At 40.7% G+C, this 18,451-nt stretch overlaps 1 protein-coding gene across 5 annotated transcripts in view; it reads left to right on the top strand.

Moving 5' to 3' along the window:
• WWC2 (WW and C2 domain containing 2) overlaps window positions 1-18,451 on the top strand; it is a 179,430-nt gene that overhangs the window by 50,285 nt on the left and 110,694 nt on the right. For 4 of the 5 annotated variants that reach the window (XM_084627437.1, XM_084627435.1, XM_084627434.1 and 1 more), the window contains exon 2: window positions 12,722-12,831. The exons of the other annotated variant lie outside the window; for it this stretch is intronic. In XM_084627437.1, the coding sequence (XP_084483563.1) occupies window positions 12,722-12,831 (110 nt within the window). The remainder of the gene's footprint in view (window positions 1-12,721; window positions 12,832-18,451) is intronic. 5 annotated transcript variants of the gene reach the window in all.

Consider the following 18,451-nt stretch of genomic DNA (forward strand, 5'->3'; position numbering starts at 1 on the left):
CTGAACCACTTCTTGGGAACCTCTGATCTAGTCCATCCATCTGCTGCACAGGAGGAGAATTGGGCTATATGCCACGTAGTATAGAAACATGTATTAAGAAATGTTGGGAAACAAGTGATTGGCAGTCTAGGCCCCTCAAGAGCCAATCCTACTGCTGCCACTGAAGTACTGTGAGTCTGATCCAAAGACTTCCTTTGGCTTCAGTGGGGCCCTCTGTTAAGGCTGAATGTGACCTTGGACAGTTCACGTAAGTTCTTTCTTACCTGTTTTAAAATGATTATACTTCATTACAGTAGTTCATGTTAAAAGTACACTCAGACATATCTTTTCTCCAGTTCCAAAATTAAACTTGGAAGGAAAAAAAATAAAATTTTCTCTGTCTACAACTTTGAAACTGGAGAAAAAGTATGTCTGAGTGTACTTTTAACCCAAACAGAACATCTGAATAGGAACCTGAATTGAAAACCACCGTCATATTTATACAACAAAGGGCTGCCCAAACTGCTGCTGCTGCCAGAGCCACCGTTTCCTCCCCTTCACCGTATGTTTGGTGGCTAAATATTCCTTGGATCAGTGTCTAAACCAATTTTAAACATCAGTACATGCTCTATGGAGATATAGAAGAGGTTCAGAATGTGAACAGTACATTAAAGAAAAAAAGCAAATGTTCAAAGATAATGGCCAGTGTCTCCAAACCCGGCTGCCTAAAATTTAGGCTCCTGGGTAAAAGTGATCTGATTTCCCGTATAGCGATTCTATAGGAACTTCAGGTGCTATCTTTGGAAAACCCAGGTTCCTCTTATTTTTCCTCTTTCCCAGCAATCATTCAGAGCAATGAAACTTCTTCCTCTGCTACATGTGAACTGAGCTGGAAGAAAATTGCTTTTTAGTCAACAATACAACCAGGGGAAAGATGCTATATTTTAAAATACACTAGTACAATACATTTAAATCAATAATATTAAAGCCAGATTTTAGAAGTTTTCACACATAATTACTGCATTTACATGTGCAGTCGCAGTTGTTGTGCAGGTCCAGCTTATTTCCCAGAGCAAATGCAGTGGATATCATCAGCCTGGTCTGTTCTCTAGATGTCAGGAAAGTCACTTTTATTATTTACTTTCTGAAAACATATAAGGTACAGTATTTTCCCTCTAAGCTGTCGAACTTTTCAAAATATTGGGATAAAAGACTTGATCCCTATAATAAGCTTGTCATTTATGATTATTTCCCTTTCTAAAGCCTCTCATGCAGTATTTCCACTGTAATGTCACTTTGTCCCTCATTATTTGTTGCATCATGTCTGAAATAAGGTTGTAAGCTCTTTGGAACAGACTTTCTCTTATTTGCCTTTGAAATGCCTAACATTCTTGAGCTGTTCAAATAATGCTGCTTGCAAAATCCAGTTGTCTCTGCCTTTGTGTTAAAGGCCTTAAAACCAATACTTCAGTATTCTTTATTTCTCAGTGAAATAGCTGCCCAGCACACAAGAGCAACCCTGTAATAAACAGTGCCTAAAACAAGAAGGAAGGAAGGAAAATTGGTAAGACAAACATTTCCATGTTTAGTTTACAGGTAGTGATTGAACAGAGAGAGGAGAGTTGCGGGGGAGGGAGGGAGGAAGAGAGGATTTAAAAAAAAATATGGAAGTACTTCAACAATAACACATGGACTAATTAAAGTTAGGAATATGTTTTCTTAAAACTTTAATGTACTTAAAGATGATAGTTTCTGTGTTTATCAACATGCACAACTATATTTTAAAATAACCTATAATAGCACCCAACATAATGGCCTTTTTATAATTCTGCTGCTTCTTCGTTTCCTCTGGAAAGCTCAAAGGTCATATCATTTGGTTTATTGCCATGGAATGATCCTTGCACAGGGAATGAGTATCAGACATTCCTAACATTCCATGTGTCTAATATTAAGGTTTTACACGCTAGTGCAGGGCCTACTGCTGTGTGAAAGAAAAATGCAGGAGAAAACTGTCATAGCACCAAAAAGCCCCATAATACGCTTTCAAAATATTCTGCATTGAACATGGTGCCATAGAGTGGCATGCACTACAGTACCCCAGTTTTTTATAGTATAGCATACCTGTGTGAGAAACTGAAAATGCTACTTTGTAACTCTTTTTCTTTCTGCATTTAGTTACTTGATATTTCCAACATTGTGAGCTGATGGAATGATGTTGCAGAAAATATTGCTGCATTCAGCAGGGCCTTTTCTCCAGGGACGATGATTAAACTAAATTAGTTTTCTGCTTACAACATAAGCAGGAACTTGTCAGTATGCAGTTCAACCTAGTCCCATTGACCTGTAGGTGTGGATCTCTTCCTTACCAAAGGTTTAAGAGTAGCAGCCGTGTTAGTCTGTATCCACAAAAAGAAAAGGAGGACTTGTGGCACCTTAGAGACTAACAAATTTATTTGAGCATCAGCTTTCGTGAGCTACAGCTCACTTCATCGGATGCATTCGATGAAGTGAGCTGTAGCTCATGAAAGCTTATGCTCAAATAAATTCCTTAGTCTCTAAGGTGCCACAAGACCTCCTTTTCTTTTTACTTGCTTAGTGTGTGCTACCATTAAAATGAATGGAGGCCATAATGTTCTGCAGAGATATCTTATGTGAAACTGGAACATGCTTATTGTTTTTTAATGGACAAAATTCTTTACACCATAAAACACATGGCCTGAATGAAGTACCTACTTGAATGATGAGATGAATAGTAAATTTTGAATTAAGCAAGTTTTGGAAAGAACATTTTCTGTAATAAGGCTGAAAACAACTTTGTCCAATTGATGCTAGCAGTTAAATCCTGTTCAAAACTGACTCAAGCGGACCAGTTATTGAAAAACATTTGGAGGAATGGGACATCATTTTCTACTGTAGACAGAAACTGAATGTTCAAATAAACCACTCTCCAATGAGACACAGTCAGTTCTGTTGCCAGTTATGACTGTTCAGGAATGTGTGTAGTCTGGTACAATGCGTGCAGTTCTATGTAGGTCAGCATTAAGCAATAATACAGTGATACTGCCATTTCACATGGCAATACTGAGGTACCAGTGGCTGAACAGAGTTCTCTAGATGAGAACTAAAGACCCCAATTCAGCAAACCGCCCCGTTCAGCATAGTACCAAGTTGGGGCTTAAATTCCCGAGAAGAGGCACTTATGTAGAGTAAGAAACTAACAGAGCAGATAAATAATCCCTCTCTCTTCTCCCATTTCAAAATCCCATCACGTATCCAGTCTCAAGACTGCAAATGCTCCTTCCCTAAACCTTGTTGCTTGTTTTCAAACCTAGTTTAGAAAAAAATATCCATTAAATAGAGTGAAACTAGTCACCTCTTGCTTTGGTTGCTTCTTCTCCCTGACACTTTTTTTAGTTGATGGTGACAACAATACTAGGTGGCTCAGAGCTGTGCTTAAAACTTTTAAGAGGAAGAAATATTTTTTCCAGCTTCAATCACATTTTCTAAAATGGGATTCAACATAGTCTGAACTTCCCTCTAAGTTGCGCGGCCACGCAGGCGGGGAGAGGTGCCTCTCCCCCAGCCCTAACCCTGGAGCTGCCGTGGCCGGCGAGAGGCACCTCTCTCCCAGCCCCAGCCCCAGGGCAGCCTGCACCCCAAACCTCTTATCCCCAGCCCCGCCACAGAGCCTGCACTTCCAGCCGGAGCCCTCACCCCCCTGCACCCCAGCCCTTAGCCCCCTCCTGTACCCCTCATCCCCAGTCCTACCCCAGAGCCCGCAACCTCAGCCAGAGCCCCTGCACTCCAAACCCCTCATTGCCAGCCCCACCCCAGAGCCTGCCCTCACGGCCACCTCCTCCCAACACACTGCACCAGCCCTGAGCCCGCTCCCATACTCCAAACCTCTCTGCCCCATGCCCACCAAACGTCACCTCCATATTGGTGCACATAACAAAATTCATTCCGCACATGGATGTAAAAAATTAGAGGGAACATTGGTTTGTCCTTTTTACGCTAGCACTTAAGCTATTTTTAATGCTGATGCAGGGAGATATCACTGAAAATCACTGAGACTTGGTTTCATTAAGTCTTAAGAACCCTTTGTGTCCTTGCCTTGTTCAGCAACACTGGGTTCTACTGCCGTTATGATAATGAGGGCACTATTCTTTTGTCCCTTAATATGGGCAATAGTCTGTATATTTCTGCATTGCACTTCACCAAAAAACCTGAAATTTATTTTCTTCAAACCCATTGACTTGCATAAGCACCTTTTGGTATTTAAAAGGCCTTAGCTTATCATACAAAGCTATTAAAAGAGCAGGAATAATCCAGGACCATGTCAGAATTTTAGAAAACTTCCCAACCTGGACTCAGCAGGGTCCAGTTAGCCTGAGGTTTCAGTGTGTTTGTTAAAAGTTTCTAACAGTTTAGTTTGATCTTCTACCAATAGGATATGCTCCAAACTTTGTAAAGAAAACAAAACTATATAAAATGTAGCCAAGAGGTGTTTATTGATAGAACTATTAAACCTGCTTCCTTTTAAATGTGCATCCTTCCTTTAACTATTTATATCTTATCAACAGTAGACTTCTAAAATGAGGATCCAGTTCAGATCTCAGAATACTTAGCACCACAAATATTGTGTCATCTCCCATGCATGAACATCAAGACTATCGTCATCTGAGTATGTTCCCAAATTGTGGCACCTCAGCCTCAAAGCTGGATCAGATTATTTATATTGTATGTGCATGCACATGAGCAGATCTAATTAACAATATATTTAAGATTGCCAGTGATTCTGGGCACCAGCAACATTACTTGATATAACTGAGGATTTTCACATTTTTAAAAATTTGAGTGACATTTAGTTTGAACTACTCCCAGTAACTTTACATTGGCATAGCTAAAACAACTGGCACACCTTATTTAAAAAGAAAAGAAAAGAAGAAAAAACCACAGCCAAACAAAAAAAAAAAATTCCTGTGTGAATAGAGTACCACATTACGGCAGTGGTTCAGTGTGCAATGCAAAATGACCTTGCAAATCTAATAATGCTGGTCTTAGGACCAAGATAAACACATAGGTACCTAGCCTGCTACATCTAGAGCCACTACTGGAATAGGACAGGGTTCACCACCAAGCCATTCTTGGCTTGTTCTTCTCTGACTGTGGAGTTCCTGCCCACCAAGTGGCCCTTCCAAAAGGGTATCCCTATCTTTTCTCAGTTGTATGCAGTGGGTACCTACGCAGTCCACCTTTTGCATACAGTGAGGTGGGTATCAGTGCCATGACTTTCAGAGATTCCTTTTTAAAGCACTGCCTGCAGGTGTGCAAAGGGTTCACAATGTTTAGACGTTGTAGTTGCTGGCCAGTTGCAGTCAGGAAAGGCAAGGATAACAAAGGCTTTTTTGGACAAGGAAATAATACCAAGGACCAGCTGATTTACAGAACTGGGTGGGTGAAGGAGAGCGTGAATGAATAGTTTGGTGTGGGAATGCAAATTCTGTCATTCTCTAGGGCTAGGCAGGTGATAAATATTGTGCCATCTCTCTTTCGTAATTAAAAAAAAAAAAAGAGAATTGACAGCCATTCTAATAGGCAAGGTTGTCGCAAACAGGTTCAGATGGTCTGAACAGGTGAGATTTTTGTAGAGTAGCTTAGATGATTGGCTTACGTGGATATCCATAACTGCAAGTCAGTGTGACAGGAGTATCCTCTTTTTCTAACCGTGATCTGTGTCATGGAAATTAAGTTCTCTCTCTCCCAGCCCTCCTGTGTGTTGCGCCTTTTATTGGATGATGTCAGAAGCAAACATACTCTGACAAATATGGACCAAATGAACTCACTGACTCTCTTTTGGAAGGGAGTCTGGCAGAGAGTTAGAAGTACTGGTCATAGTGCTGCCAAATTTACTACAACTGTAACTTTTGAGAACTAAGTAAGTGATTTAAAGCACATGAAGATCCACCTCAAGATAGAGTACTAATGAATCCTATAGAACTTCTTCCTCCCCTTCTTTTAATACCACCCTTTTTCCTGGTACAATAACTGAAAGCTTACTTTGGGTTGGCCTACTTCCTGTTTCAGGCAGCGAGTTCACGAATACAGTGTCTTTTCTTTTGAGTATTTGGCATCTTCTGTCTAGCACTTTATAGGCTCGTATAATATGAAGTAACAATATAATCTGGTGCCAAAAAACAAGAAATACCATGCTTGTGTTTACAATTCATATATACACTTTTGCTAATCATTTCAATGAATGACCAGCATTTCCTTTCCTTTTAATTTTTATATTATAAACTTGAGTTCAAAGGACATGAGTACTGTAAGCAGAGAGCAGAAATTTATGCAACCTAGCATGAAGGATCATATCTGTTAATTTCATGCTTTATATTTAACCTGCTCTGTCAAATCAATAGGAGGCAAACCATTACAAAAATACCGTGCTTGACTGGTAGGCATGCAGTTCTGACCTACTTAGACCATTAGGCATGCTGGTCTCTGAACTCCTAACTACAGTAATAATTAGGAACAAAGAAAGGATTTAACATTTTATATCTCCCTTGTGCAAAACAAGATGAAATGGTTGAAGCTGATCGTACATTTCTGTCCATGGTATTTGTCATAATTAAAGTTGTTTGAGATTGGGAAACACCAGGAGGTTAAACAAAAATATATTAGCATTGTATTGTGTCATTGTAAAGTCTTTTGTATGTCATAGAAACCTTTCCTCTGTCCTCATTATGCACCACTGTGAGAAAGTGCATAGTCAAGTGAGTCAGATTGCAGTTAGGTGGTCCTGTGACCTTATTCTGTCACTGGATTGTTGCAGTTATGTTCTAATAAATACTCATTCTGTGAAGTTTAAGTGATAATATATGCATGCTTTGCCTTGCTAATTGCTAGAGCATGGAGTAAAGAGAGATGTGCATTTCTCAGAACACTCGGATATCTATCTACAAAGGTAGTAGCAAAATTTGCATCATAGGACACAATGGACCGTGCAATACTTTATGGAAAGCTAAAGATATACAGTGAACCCTCACTTATTTAAATGAAATGGACATGAAATTTAATTTGTGCAATACATTTAAAGCTTGACACTTAATGTGCAGCAGGGGATATCGGTTCATTTATGGTAAACTTTTGGGAGGTTGTACTAGGAGTAAAAATGCAGAGATGGTAGCTGAATTTGTGTTTGCAGAAGGCATTACATAGAGAAAAGGTGTAGAGGGAGAAGGGAAGGGGACTAAGGACGGAACCTTGTGGAACCCCCACAGAAAGCTGAAGGGGGGCTGAGCAGAATCCTGTGAAGGATGTAGTAGAGGACGGAGGAGAACCAGAAGAAGACTTCTCATGGAATCCAAGGGAGGACTAGATTTCAAGAAGAGCATGATCTACTGTCAAAGGCATCTTGATAGGTCAAGGAGATTAAGGATGGAGTACTGATTCAGACTCTAGCAAGTATGGTTTCTGTTGAGTGCAAGGGGTGGAAGCCAGATTGGAAGGAATCTAGGGTGGGTTAAGAGGAGAACAACTGCAAACAGCGATTGTAAACAATGCATTTAATGATCTTAGAGATAAAGGGAGATGGGGTAGTAGTTGGAGAGGCATGTAAGGTCAAGGGTACATTTTTTAAGATGGAAGAGACTTAAGTATGTTTGTACTGATGGGGAAAGCATCTGAAGAGTGAAGGGTTGAGGAGGAGAGTAAGGGAGGGGGTGGGAGAGTGCAAGAGAGATCGGGATGGGATGGGGTTGCTGGGGGTAAGTGGAGGGGTTAGAGGATAAGGACAGACAAGAAACTTCTGCACCTGTGACAAGGGAGGAGGAAAGAGTTGTCGGAGGGAACGGTAATACAAGCTAAAGGGAGGGGGCATCATATTTTGTCAATTTTCTCTTGAAATAAATAGGCAAGATAGTTTTCAGCGAGAAAAATGGAGGTAGGAGGACATCTGAGGAGTGAGTGGCAGGAAGGTGGGTGTGAGATTCCATTAAGTTGGAGAAGTAGAGTTGTTTAGCTAGGAAGATGGCAGTACTGAAAGAGGAGAACAAATTTGTAATGGAGGAGACACTCTGCAGTGCGAGAGTAGGAGCACAGGAAGTGGATGTTGCAGATGAGCTAGAGCTGAAGGTTGGTAGGGTGGACCTGGCAGTTGGAGAGAGAGGCAAAGAGTCAAGGGTGGAGGAGAGTGAGAATGGAGAGAATCAGCGACCATGTTGATGGAAGAGAGGTAGCTGAGAGCGATGAGATGTCCTCAGTGCTGAAGGATGAAGTCCATAGGAAGGCTGAATGCTAGGGCATGAGGGAGGTTTTAATGTGTGATGTTGAACGAGAGCAAGTGAGGGTTGGAGAGGGAACAGAGAGATCAGAGAATGAGCAGTGCTTGGTGAAGACCAAATCAAGTAAACAGCTCTTTGGCAAGTGGAAGGTGTTAGAGGAGGTTTTGGAACAAATTGGTAAATTAAACAGTAATAAATTGCCAGGATCAGATGGTATTCACTCAAGTGTAATGAAGGAACTCAAATATGAAATTGCAGAACTATTAACTGTGGTATGTAATCTATCATTTCAATCAGCTTCTGTACCAGATGACTCAAGGATACATAATATGACACCAATTTTTAAAATAGGCTCCAAAGGCGATCCTGGGAATTAGAGGCCGGTAAGCCTAACTTCAGTACCAAGCAAATTGGTTGAAACTATAGTAAAGAACAGAATTATCAGACACATAGAGGAACATGATTCGTTGAGGAAGAGTCAAAATGTTTTTTGTCAAAGGAAATCATGCTTCCCCAATCTATTAGTGGTGAGGGGGTCAACAAACATGGACAAGGGTGATCCAGTGGATATAGTGTACTTAGACTTTCAGAAAGCCTTTTCTGGGTCCTTCACCAAAGGCTCTTAAGCAAAGTAAGCAGTCATGGGATAAAAGAGAAGGTCCTCTTGTCTATCAGTAACTGGTTAAAAGATAGGAAATAAAGGATAGGAATAAATGGTCAGTTTTCAGAATGGAGAGAGGTAAATAGTGATGTCCGCCAGGGCCTGTAGTGGGACCAGTACTGTTCAACATATTCATAAATGATCCAGGAAAAGGGGTAAGCAAGGAGGTGGCAAAATTTGCAGATGATGCAAAACTACTCAAGATAGTTAAGTCCGAAGCAGACTGCGAAGAGTTACAAAGGAATCTCACAAAACTGGGTGACTGGGCAACAAAATGGCAGATGAAATTGTGTTGATAACTGCACCAACTATACATACAAAATGATGGGGTCTAAATTAGCTGTTACCACTTGAGAGAGATCTTGGAGTCATTGTGGATAGTTCTCAGAAAACATCCACTCAGCTTTTTTTGACTGCCAGAGCACAGTAACAGAATGTTAGGAACCATTAAGAAAGGGATAGATAACAGGACAGAAAATATCATATTGCCTATATATAAATCCATGGTATGCCCACATCTTGAATACCATGTGCAGATCTGGTTGCTCCATCTCAAAAAAGATCTATTGTAATTGGAAAAGGTACAAAGAAAGGCAACTACAATGATTAGAGGTATGGAACAGCTTCCATATGAGGAGAGATTAAAAAGACTGGGACTTTTGAGCTTGGAAAAGAGGTTACCTCTGGGGGGATATGATAGAGGTCTATAAAGTCTTGACTGGTGTGGAGAAAGTAAATAAGGAAGTGCTGTTTACTCCTTCACATAACACATGAACTGGGGGTCACCCAATGAAATTAATAGGCAGCAGGGTTTAAAACAAACAAAAGGAAGTGCTTCTTCAAACAATGCACAGTCAGCCTGTGAAACTCTTTGCCAGGGGATGTTGTGAAGGCCAAAACTATGACAGGGGTCAAAAAAGAACTATATAAGTTCATGGAGGATAGGTACATCAATGGCTATCAGCCAGGATGGGCAGAGTTGCAACTCCATGCTCTGAGTGTCCCTAGCCTCCATTCACCAGAAGCTGGGAGTGGGTGAAAGGGAATGGATCACCTGATTGCCTGTTCTAACAGTTCATTCCCTCTGAAGCCCTTGGCATTGGCCACTGTCAGAGCACAGGATACTGGGCTAGATGGACCATTGGTCTGACCCAGTATGGCCGTTCTTATGGGAGAGTTGAACCAGGACTGCAGGTGTTTTTAAGATTCAGTTCCTATAATTCTTATAGTGGTTTTGTTTGTGGACCAATTGTTTCTACACCAAACCTGTGCTCTAGTTGCTAGGAGAATCGAACTGCATGAAAAGTTTGGCTTCCTAAAATGAAACTGGGTTTGAGTTACAAAAGAACAACAAAAAGCTTTACCAAAAGTAAAACATTCTAAATTTGTCGCAGCCTTATAATTCCATCCTTTGCCTCAAAAACCAAAACAAACTTCCTTTGACTCAAATTGTAAGAAATAATAATAATAAAAGGGTGGGATGGGGGGAGTAGAGGGGAGAATGGGACAATGTGTGCTTTTTTGTGATAAAGGTGTGTGTCAAACCAAATTTATAGTATGATGATAGTAAAAGTTACAGTGGACTCTTCACTAAGTGCTTTATAATAAAGTGAGTTGAACTAAAGCTGAAATGAGCATGGTCAACACAGTTGTGGGAATTCTACTATAGTATCCCATTATCTTCTCTCATCAAGGTCACTTTATGATGCAACCTCCAATCTTATTGATACTTAGACAGTAAATCCCCAAATCTTTCCTTTTCTTAAAATATATCCGTATTCTGTAAAGCTTCTGGTCTTTCAGCTGGAAAACCAGTACTCATTTTGTTCCAAATGAAATAAAAGTATAATACTGGAAGGCTTTATTCAACCTTAGCTATGGAAGACACTGTCTCTTTCTGATGTGACACAGATGTAACCAATTATGGTTATAGTCTGTTTCATTGTGCCTTGTTAGTAATAGTGGTTCCTATAAAACCTTTTGTTAACCATTCTAAAAAAAAAGTGTTACTGCCTTCTCCCAAAACCATGTATATACATATATATACATACACAAAACAGATAAAATCCATCCAAAGAGAATTCACACTGAGGGGTCTCTCTCTAACACACACCATATGGGAATCTCCACAGGGAAATGTTCAGAGTTGCAGTTTGGCTAGAAGTGATTGTCATTGTTTAGTCATCAAATAAAAAATTAACATGCCTACAGACATTGATTAGGGATAACCATTGAACACTTTAATTTTTTAATGTGGAATGAAGCTTGAAAAGGAGAAAGGAATGAGGGAAGCAAAGACGTAAGCAATGCACAGAAAGGAAAGGAAGTCAGAGATGAGTGAGGAAGAGTGAGACGTGAAGATGTAGACTCTCAAAATGTAATCCTACCAGGGCTTTGATGATGTAATGTCATCCTATAGAGTTCCTCAGGCCTTCTGTTGTGGGTCTAGGTACAAGGTTCAAGGCTGCTGCATCTTGAGAAGAACATTTTTCACATTCCAGTCATGTCTACGCTAACAATTTTTACCTGTTAGCAGTGGATGCAGCTTCACTGATGCTCTAACCAATGAAAGGGCTAATGCATTCAGGACACGTTTGTTCCTACCGCTGTGACATGAAACCCTAGGATTTATGATGGTAAAACTGTTTGTGCCCTGCCTACGCTAGCATTTAAGCAGCTGCTAGCACCAGTGCAGCTGCACCTGCCACTAATAAAGGATTTTAAAAACAACACTAGTGTAGACTCTATTTGGGCTTGATCAGACTTGCACTGAAGTCAGTGGCTACTGGATCAGGCCCCTTTGACACTAGATAAGTCCCATTTCCTCTCTGAGACGGGGAAAGGGTGTGAATTGTTTCAGTAAAATCTCATTGGTGAATACATGCCCCCTTCCTAGGGTGACCAGATGCTCTGATTTTATAGGGACAGTCCTGATTTTTAGGTCTTTTTCTTATATAGGCTCTTATTACCCCCAACCCCCATCCCGATTTTTCACATTTGCTGTCTCGTCACCCTGCTTCCCCCACCCCCTTTTTTTTTTTTTTTGATAGGCTGGTATAGTCATCTTGCTTTGACTGCTGATACATACACAATATACTGACTTCAGTATTCTTCAGTAAGAAGTCTTATCTTGGTGTACTTATGGCCCCCCATCACTGCAGCATGAATTGTGAGCTTCTGAGAAATTTTAATTTTGTGAGCTGCATGCACTCACTCTTACAATTTAGACATTTCTTCTAAGATTTAGTAGTCTTACTTCAGCTGCCACTCATGCTTCCAAGGATAAATGTCCATCAGAATAGGATTACCTGTATGGTACACCATGGGAAGTTATTTTCTGTTCTCTGAATTTTCTGTGTTGACACTGCGGAGGAAGGATGATTTTATGATTAAAGCAGAGGACTGATACTTTGGAAATCAAGGTTGAAACTGTAGGTCCTCCCACTTACAAGAGTCAAGTAGGAGAGTAGATTTTTCAAGCTGTTGTCTGCTGCTATTGTTTAATTACTGGAGAGTTTGAGGATAGCATTACAGTAGATTTCTCAATCGAATGTCTAGGCTAGGCAAATTTGGGGAATAATTTATCTAACTTTTGAGTTAATATAGTCAGGATATCCTTGGAAAGTCATTCAAGAGCTTGAGGTTATTTTTCCATGTCATTTGGCAACTTTTCTTCTCCTTTCCTCCTGCTAGCCCTCTATAGCAATCCCTCGCTTCTAATTATGAACAAGAGGACAGGTCCAGAATTTTTCAAGAAAAACCCCATTGCTTTAATTGCATTACTTTAATTTGTTTTTAGGTTAACAAAGCCTTTGTCATTCGCGGATTGTGTGGGGGATGAACTACCATGGGGATGGGAAGCTGCATATGATCCTCAGATTGGTGTCTACTATATCGATCACATAAACAGTAAGTGGTTTTGGTTTGTTTTATGGATTATATAAGAAGGCTTAGCTGCATTAGACTTTCTTCTCCTAAAGGAGGAGTAAGAGTGGGGAAGGATTTTTTTTTTTTGAGACCTGTAATTCGTAGAAAGCCTGTTCAGTGCCTTGCTTAAAAAAACAGGTCCCTCCCTCACCCCAAAAACAGGTCCCTCACTCACTTTCCTGTGAGTATATATTTTTTCTGAGAGTGAAACTGGCTCAGAACTAACCAAAAGGCTCAGTCTTCTAAGAACTGCTGTGGAAGAAGTATACTGCTCAGAAGTGTACAGTAAGTAGAGAAGGCTTAGTGTTCTTAAATAAGCATTTGCTATAGGACTCAAATAATTGCCAATCGGAGGCATAATGTTAGGACATTTTGAGTCTTTTGAACATTCAGTAATTCACAGTAACAGAGGCAATCTTAGAAGAAGAATGAAATATCAGCTTCAATCTAATGGCAGATAGAACCAGTGAAGATTAGCTGGTGTTGGGTAGGAGTGCTTACTTGGTATAATTTCCAAATGAGGACTGGCAAACGTACTGTAGTTTTAAGAACAGCATTCTTTTAGAATAGATTCTGCGCTGCAAATTATTTCATCTACAGTAATTCAGAAAAATAAAGCCAGTGGAACAAATTCATCCTTCGTGTGACTCCACTGGCTGCAATAGCCTTACAGTAGGGACCTATGTTGGTATAATAGGACAGTTCTCCCTGCCCCTTACGTTTTCAGAGTTGCATTGGGTTTTGTGTCTAGATCCCAAACAACTCTTAGAAAATTTAGGACTCTAATGTATATTAGATTTGTGTAGGTAAATATTTTCCCATAAGCATTTTTGTCTTCTGTGCTTTTCCATGCCTATCTGTTAAATACTGAATGATGCCTTTAGCATTTTCACAAAAAGGCTCCTTAGCATCTAAAATGTGCATATTGTGCTGTTTTAAAAGTCTCGTGTGTAACCGAGTAAAAGAGAGCAGAAATTTCTCACTTGTCTTTTATTATGGTTTGAATATTTCTAAATTAATATGTTTCTATAAAAGTAGGGAAGTATTTTACCAAATCTGCTCTAGAAGCAAGGAAGGAAAAAAATATGCTTCTAAAACTAGAGCAACACTGTCAGAGCAAATTTGTCTTTTTCTCATTCATTTCTCTCTCTATCAGACTTTTTGCTTTGGTTGTTCATGTAATTAAAAAAATCAGAATATGGAATTGTCATAAATATAAAGGGAAGGGTAAACACCTTTTAAATCCCTCCTGGGCAGGGGAAAAACCCTTTCACCTGTAAAGGGTTAAGAAGCTAAGATAACCTCGCTAGCACCTGACAAAAATGGCCAATGAGGAGACAAGATACTTTCAAAGCTGGAGGGCGGGGGGGAGAACAAAGGGTCCTCTCTGTCTGTGTGATGCTTTTGCCGGGGCCAGATCAGGCATGCAGGTCAGAACTCTTGTAAAGAGTTAGTAAGCAATCTAGTTAGATATGCATAAGATTCTGTTTTGTTTAAATGGCTGATAAAATAAGTTGTGCTGAATGGGATGTATATTCCTGTGTTTGTGTCTTTTTGTAAATTAAGGTGTTGCCTAGAGGGATTCTCTATGTTTTGAATCTGATTACCCTGTAAGGTATTTACCATCCTGATTTTACAGAGGTTTTTCTTTTACTTTTTCTTTAATTAAAATTCTCTTTTAAGATCCTGATTGCTTTTTCATTGTTAAGATCCAAGGGTTTGCGTCTGTGTTCACCTATGCAAATTGTTGAGGATTTTTATCAAGCCTTCCCCAGGAAAGGGGGTGTAGTGCTTGGGGGGATATTTTTGGGGGGAGACGTTTCCAAGTGGGCACTTCCCCTGTTATTTTTGTTAGACACTTTGGTGGTGGCAGCATAAGGTCCAGAGACAAAAGGTAAAACAGTTTGTACCTTGCGAAGTTTTAACCTAAGCTGGTAAAAATAAGCTTAGGGGGTCTTTCACACAGGTCCCCACATCTGTACCCTAGAGTTCAGAGTGGGGAAGGAACCTTGACAGGAATTGTTAATGATTTTAAAAAAAACAGTGCCACTGAATCTGAATTAAATATTCTTTGAGGGAATGCAAAATATTACTACTACAAATCCCGTTATACAGCCCAGTGTACAGACTTGTGGTGCATGTCAGTGCTGACACATGATTATAAACTTGGATTTTCAAAAATGACTCATGAGATTTTGAGTGCTTTAGGTTTCTGGGTGCCTAATTTTCAAAAAGCTTGAATACCACCACTCTGAAAAACATGCCCCTTTAAGGTGTTTCAGGTTGGACACCAACTAACAATTGAGGCATTCAGAATTACTAGACACTATTTAAAAATCTTGACCTTTTTTTTAAAAAAAGTTGTTTTCTTTTTATAATCTCTTTCTATACATGGATATGTTCTGTACATGTTGTCTATAAGTGTTACTTTGCACTTCCATGGGAACTTAGATGTGCAAGGTTTTGCTTTAAAATTGTCACTGTAAGACTTCCTAGACAAGAATATTCCCACTTGCCAATTATAACAGGTTATAGAAGAATTGTGTGTGCTTCAGCTGTGTACATGCTTATACTTTCCTGTGACTGCAACAGAATAGAAGTATTTTTAGCTAACTTCCCTTTTTTGTAAGTGTGTTTGATGGATGGTAATGGAATGCAGATAGGTTTGTTGGGTTTTTGTTTAGTTAAACTTTTTTTTTTTTTACCCATTGTTTGGGAGTGAGAGATCTGACATGTACAGCTCTGTTGTATTAATCTATGTTGCCTTGTTGCAATTTCGGTGAAATTTATCAACTTCTATTTTATTTTGGAGGGCAGTAGATGTTAGCTATGTGGCATGTATGAGGTGGTGTTCTGAAGAGAGCACTCTTTGTCTGAGTCGCTGGGAGGCAAGCAGCCTGTGATAAGGGTCAGAGGCAGGTCATTTGTCTAACATGCCAAACGTTGAGATTATAGCTTTAATTCACCTGACTGGAATGAATGTGTTACTCTGATGCTTTTGAAATAAACATCAGTATGGGGTGGTTAATTGCAAAAAGTACCAGCATCTTTCTAAAAAACAATGTTTGCTCCTGTTTGCTACATCATTGACCGCATTGACTGCATCATTGACTGCCCAGAGTAGAATTCTTGAGTCTGTCTTAGAATGGTGGATATACTAGAACTACAAGGAAGGTTATTGTCTATTCTTTCTTACGTAGTAGTCATGGATTTGGTTTTCATCATTCTCCGAGTGTCATATGATAAAAGAAATACATTTTATGAATTCCGGGGTGGGGGGGGGGGGAATCAGACACTGGCTAGTTGGGAGTACAATTTGTCTCTGGCTAATAAGTGTAATAAACTGGGGGATAAGGACCCACCAATGACAATACCATGGGGCAATGCCTTGGTAAAATTCCACGGGGGGTGGGGAAAGTCACTGGGATTCCTACCAAGCTGCTGGCTGTGGATTTTGTTTTGAAGTTCCACTTTAAGTATTGGCCACTGAGTAGGAGGTGTCTGTTAAATGTGAATCCCCCAGCAGCTGATAGAAGGCGCAATCTCGCCTATCCTGTCCCCTCTTGCTTCCTGCATTCTGCAGGCAGGAGGGAGTTGTCCACTGTTCTATTCCCACTGATTTCAGTGGAAACAGTGCTAGGTCAGTGTTGAACATTTATTAAAAAAATGTCATGGGATTTTCAGAAGAACAGTTTAAATGCTACAAAAATCGATGGCTTAGACCAGGAGTGGCCGGCCTGAGAAGGAGCCAGATTTTACCAATCTGCATTGCCAAAGAGCCACAGTAATATATCGGCAGCGCCCTACCAGCTCCCTCCCCTCCCCCGCTCCCAGTGCCTCCCGGCAGCCCGGCCAGTCAGCGCCTCCCGCTCCCTCCCTGCACCTCGCGATCAGCTGTTTCATGGCGTGCAGGAAGCTTGGGGGGTGGGGGGAGAGGAGCGAGGCACGGCAGGCTCAGGGGAGGGGGCGGGAAGGGGTGGAGTGGGGGCAGGGCCTACGGCAGATTGGAAAGTTGGCGCCTGTAGCTCTAGCCCCAGAGTCAGTGCCTATATACAAGGAGCCTCATATTAACTTCTGAAGAGTCACAGGTTGGCCACTCTGGCCGAGATTGTTGTCTGCCCTGCACTATAAATCTACTAGCTAGGAAGTATTGGGAAGCAGGAAATATTCGATAGCAGTGGTGGGCAACCTGCGGGCCGCCCGTGGGCTGCCGGTTGCCCACCACTGCTCCTGCTTTTAAATGGTAACAGTTTTCGCCAAAGTGTATGTGGAGTGTGTGTTGTTTTTTTTTTAATCGAAATTATTATTGAAATGGGTGAGATCGGGTTGGGAATATGTCATACCGTGTTTTTCTTTCGTGTGTGTGTGTGTGTTTTGTTTGCACACCCCTGACTGATGTGGCTATGCCAATATAACTTTTCAGTTATTTTCAGACCAGGCCTCAGATGTTATGTACAATTGTAATAAGTATAATAAAGTCAGGTAGAAATAAGATTTCCAATTTGTGTGCCCTTTTAACACCCAAAATTAAACACTGACATTGCCATAAACAGTGATGGATATGTGTGGGGTCTTTTTGCCTCTTGTTTTCTACATCTACCTACTCAAATTTTGGTATTAAAAGTGATTTTTCAGTTATCCTAACAGAAGGGTCCTCATTTCCTTCTTTCTTCCTGAAGCGACTGTATAAAGCATATTCCCTGAACTGAGTAGAAGTCAATTATTCCTGGGGGAATTCTGCACCAAAAAATTAAAAAGTCTGTGTTAAAAAAAAAAGAATTCTGCACACAATGTTTTAAAATTTACAAAATTCTGCATATTTTATTTGTTAAAATAACACAATGTAACATTCCAGTTTAAATTATTTTGGTAATTTTATTTCAAAATATCTGTTAGCAAGTATGTCTGTAACAATACAGACCAAAAAAAGAGATTCTGTTTTTTGTTTTGGTTTGGTTTGGTTTTTTTGGACAAATAGATTCCTTACTGGGCATGTTAATACAGAACTTTGAGTAATTCATTTAATTTACAACACAGAACTGTATTTCCTGTACCCGTCAGAAGCAATGCAAAGGTTTGTGAGTGTCAGGAGTAATGGAGGAGCTAAGGGAGAGGGAAGGAGCCTGGAGTGAACCTGAAGGGTTGCTGAGTGTGGGTAGAAAAATATGGAACAGGTTTTTTTTGCGGGGGAGAGGTAGGATTGTTGGGGAGCTTCCCCCATGCAGACCCTGGCTGATCCCAAGCCTCTCCCATTCAGTCAGGCACATCTTCCCACCCCGCATCCCAATGGGTCCCTGCAACCTCCTCCTCCATCCCCATGTGTCCCTGCAGCCCCCCTTGCCTGTTCCCATGTGGCCATGCACCCGACTCCCATTCAGCCTCTGGCTCAATGCTGTCACCCCACTAGCTTCTGAGCCCACATCCCAGTCTGTGCCCCCAACTAGCCATTCTGAGCCCCAGTCTGTGACCTTCCCAGCAGCCCCATATGCCCACTCTGTCCTAACCTGGCTCCACGGGCAGGTGCTGTGATGAGCTTCTACTCTTGGGGGAATTCTGTGCCATTGCGCACACGCAGAATTTTTTTCCCCACAGAAAATACATT

Source organism: Lepidochelys olivacea (assembly GCF_965140295.1).
Source record: "Lepidochelys olivacea isolate rLepOli2 genome assembly, chromosome: 4".
NCBI lineage: Eukaryota > Metazoa > Chordata > Testudines > Cheloniidae > Lepidochelys > Lepidochelys olivacea.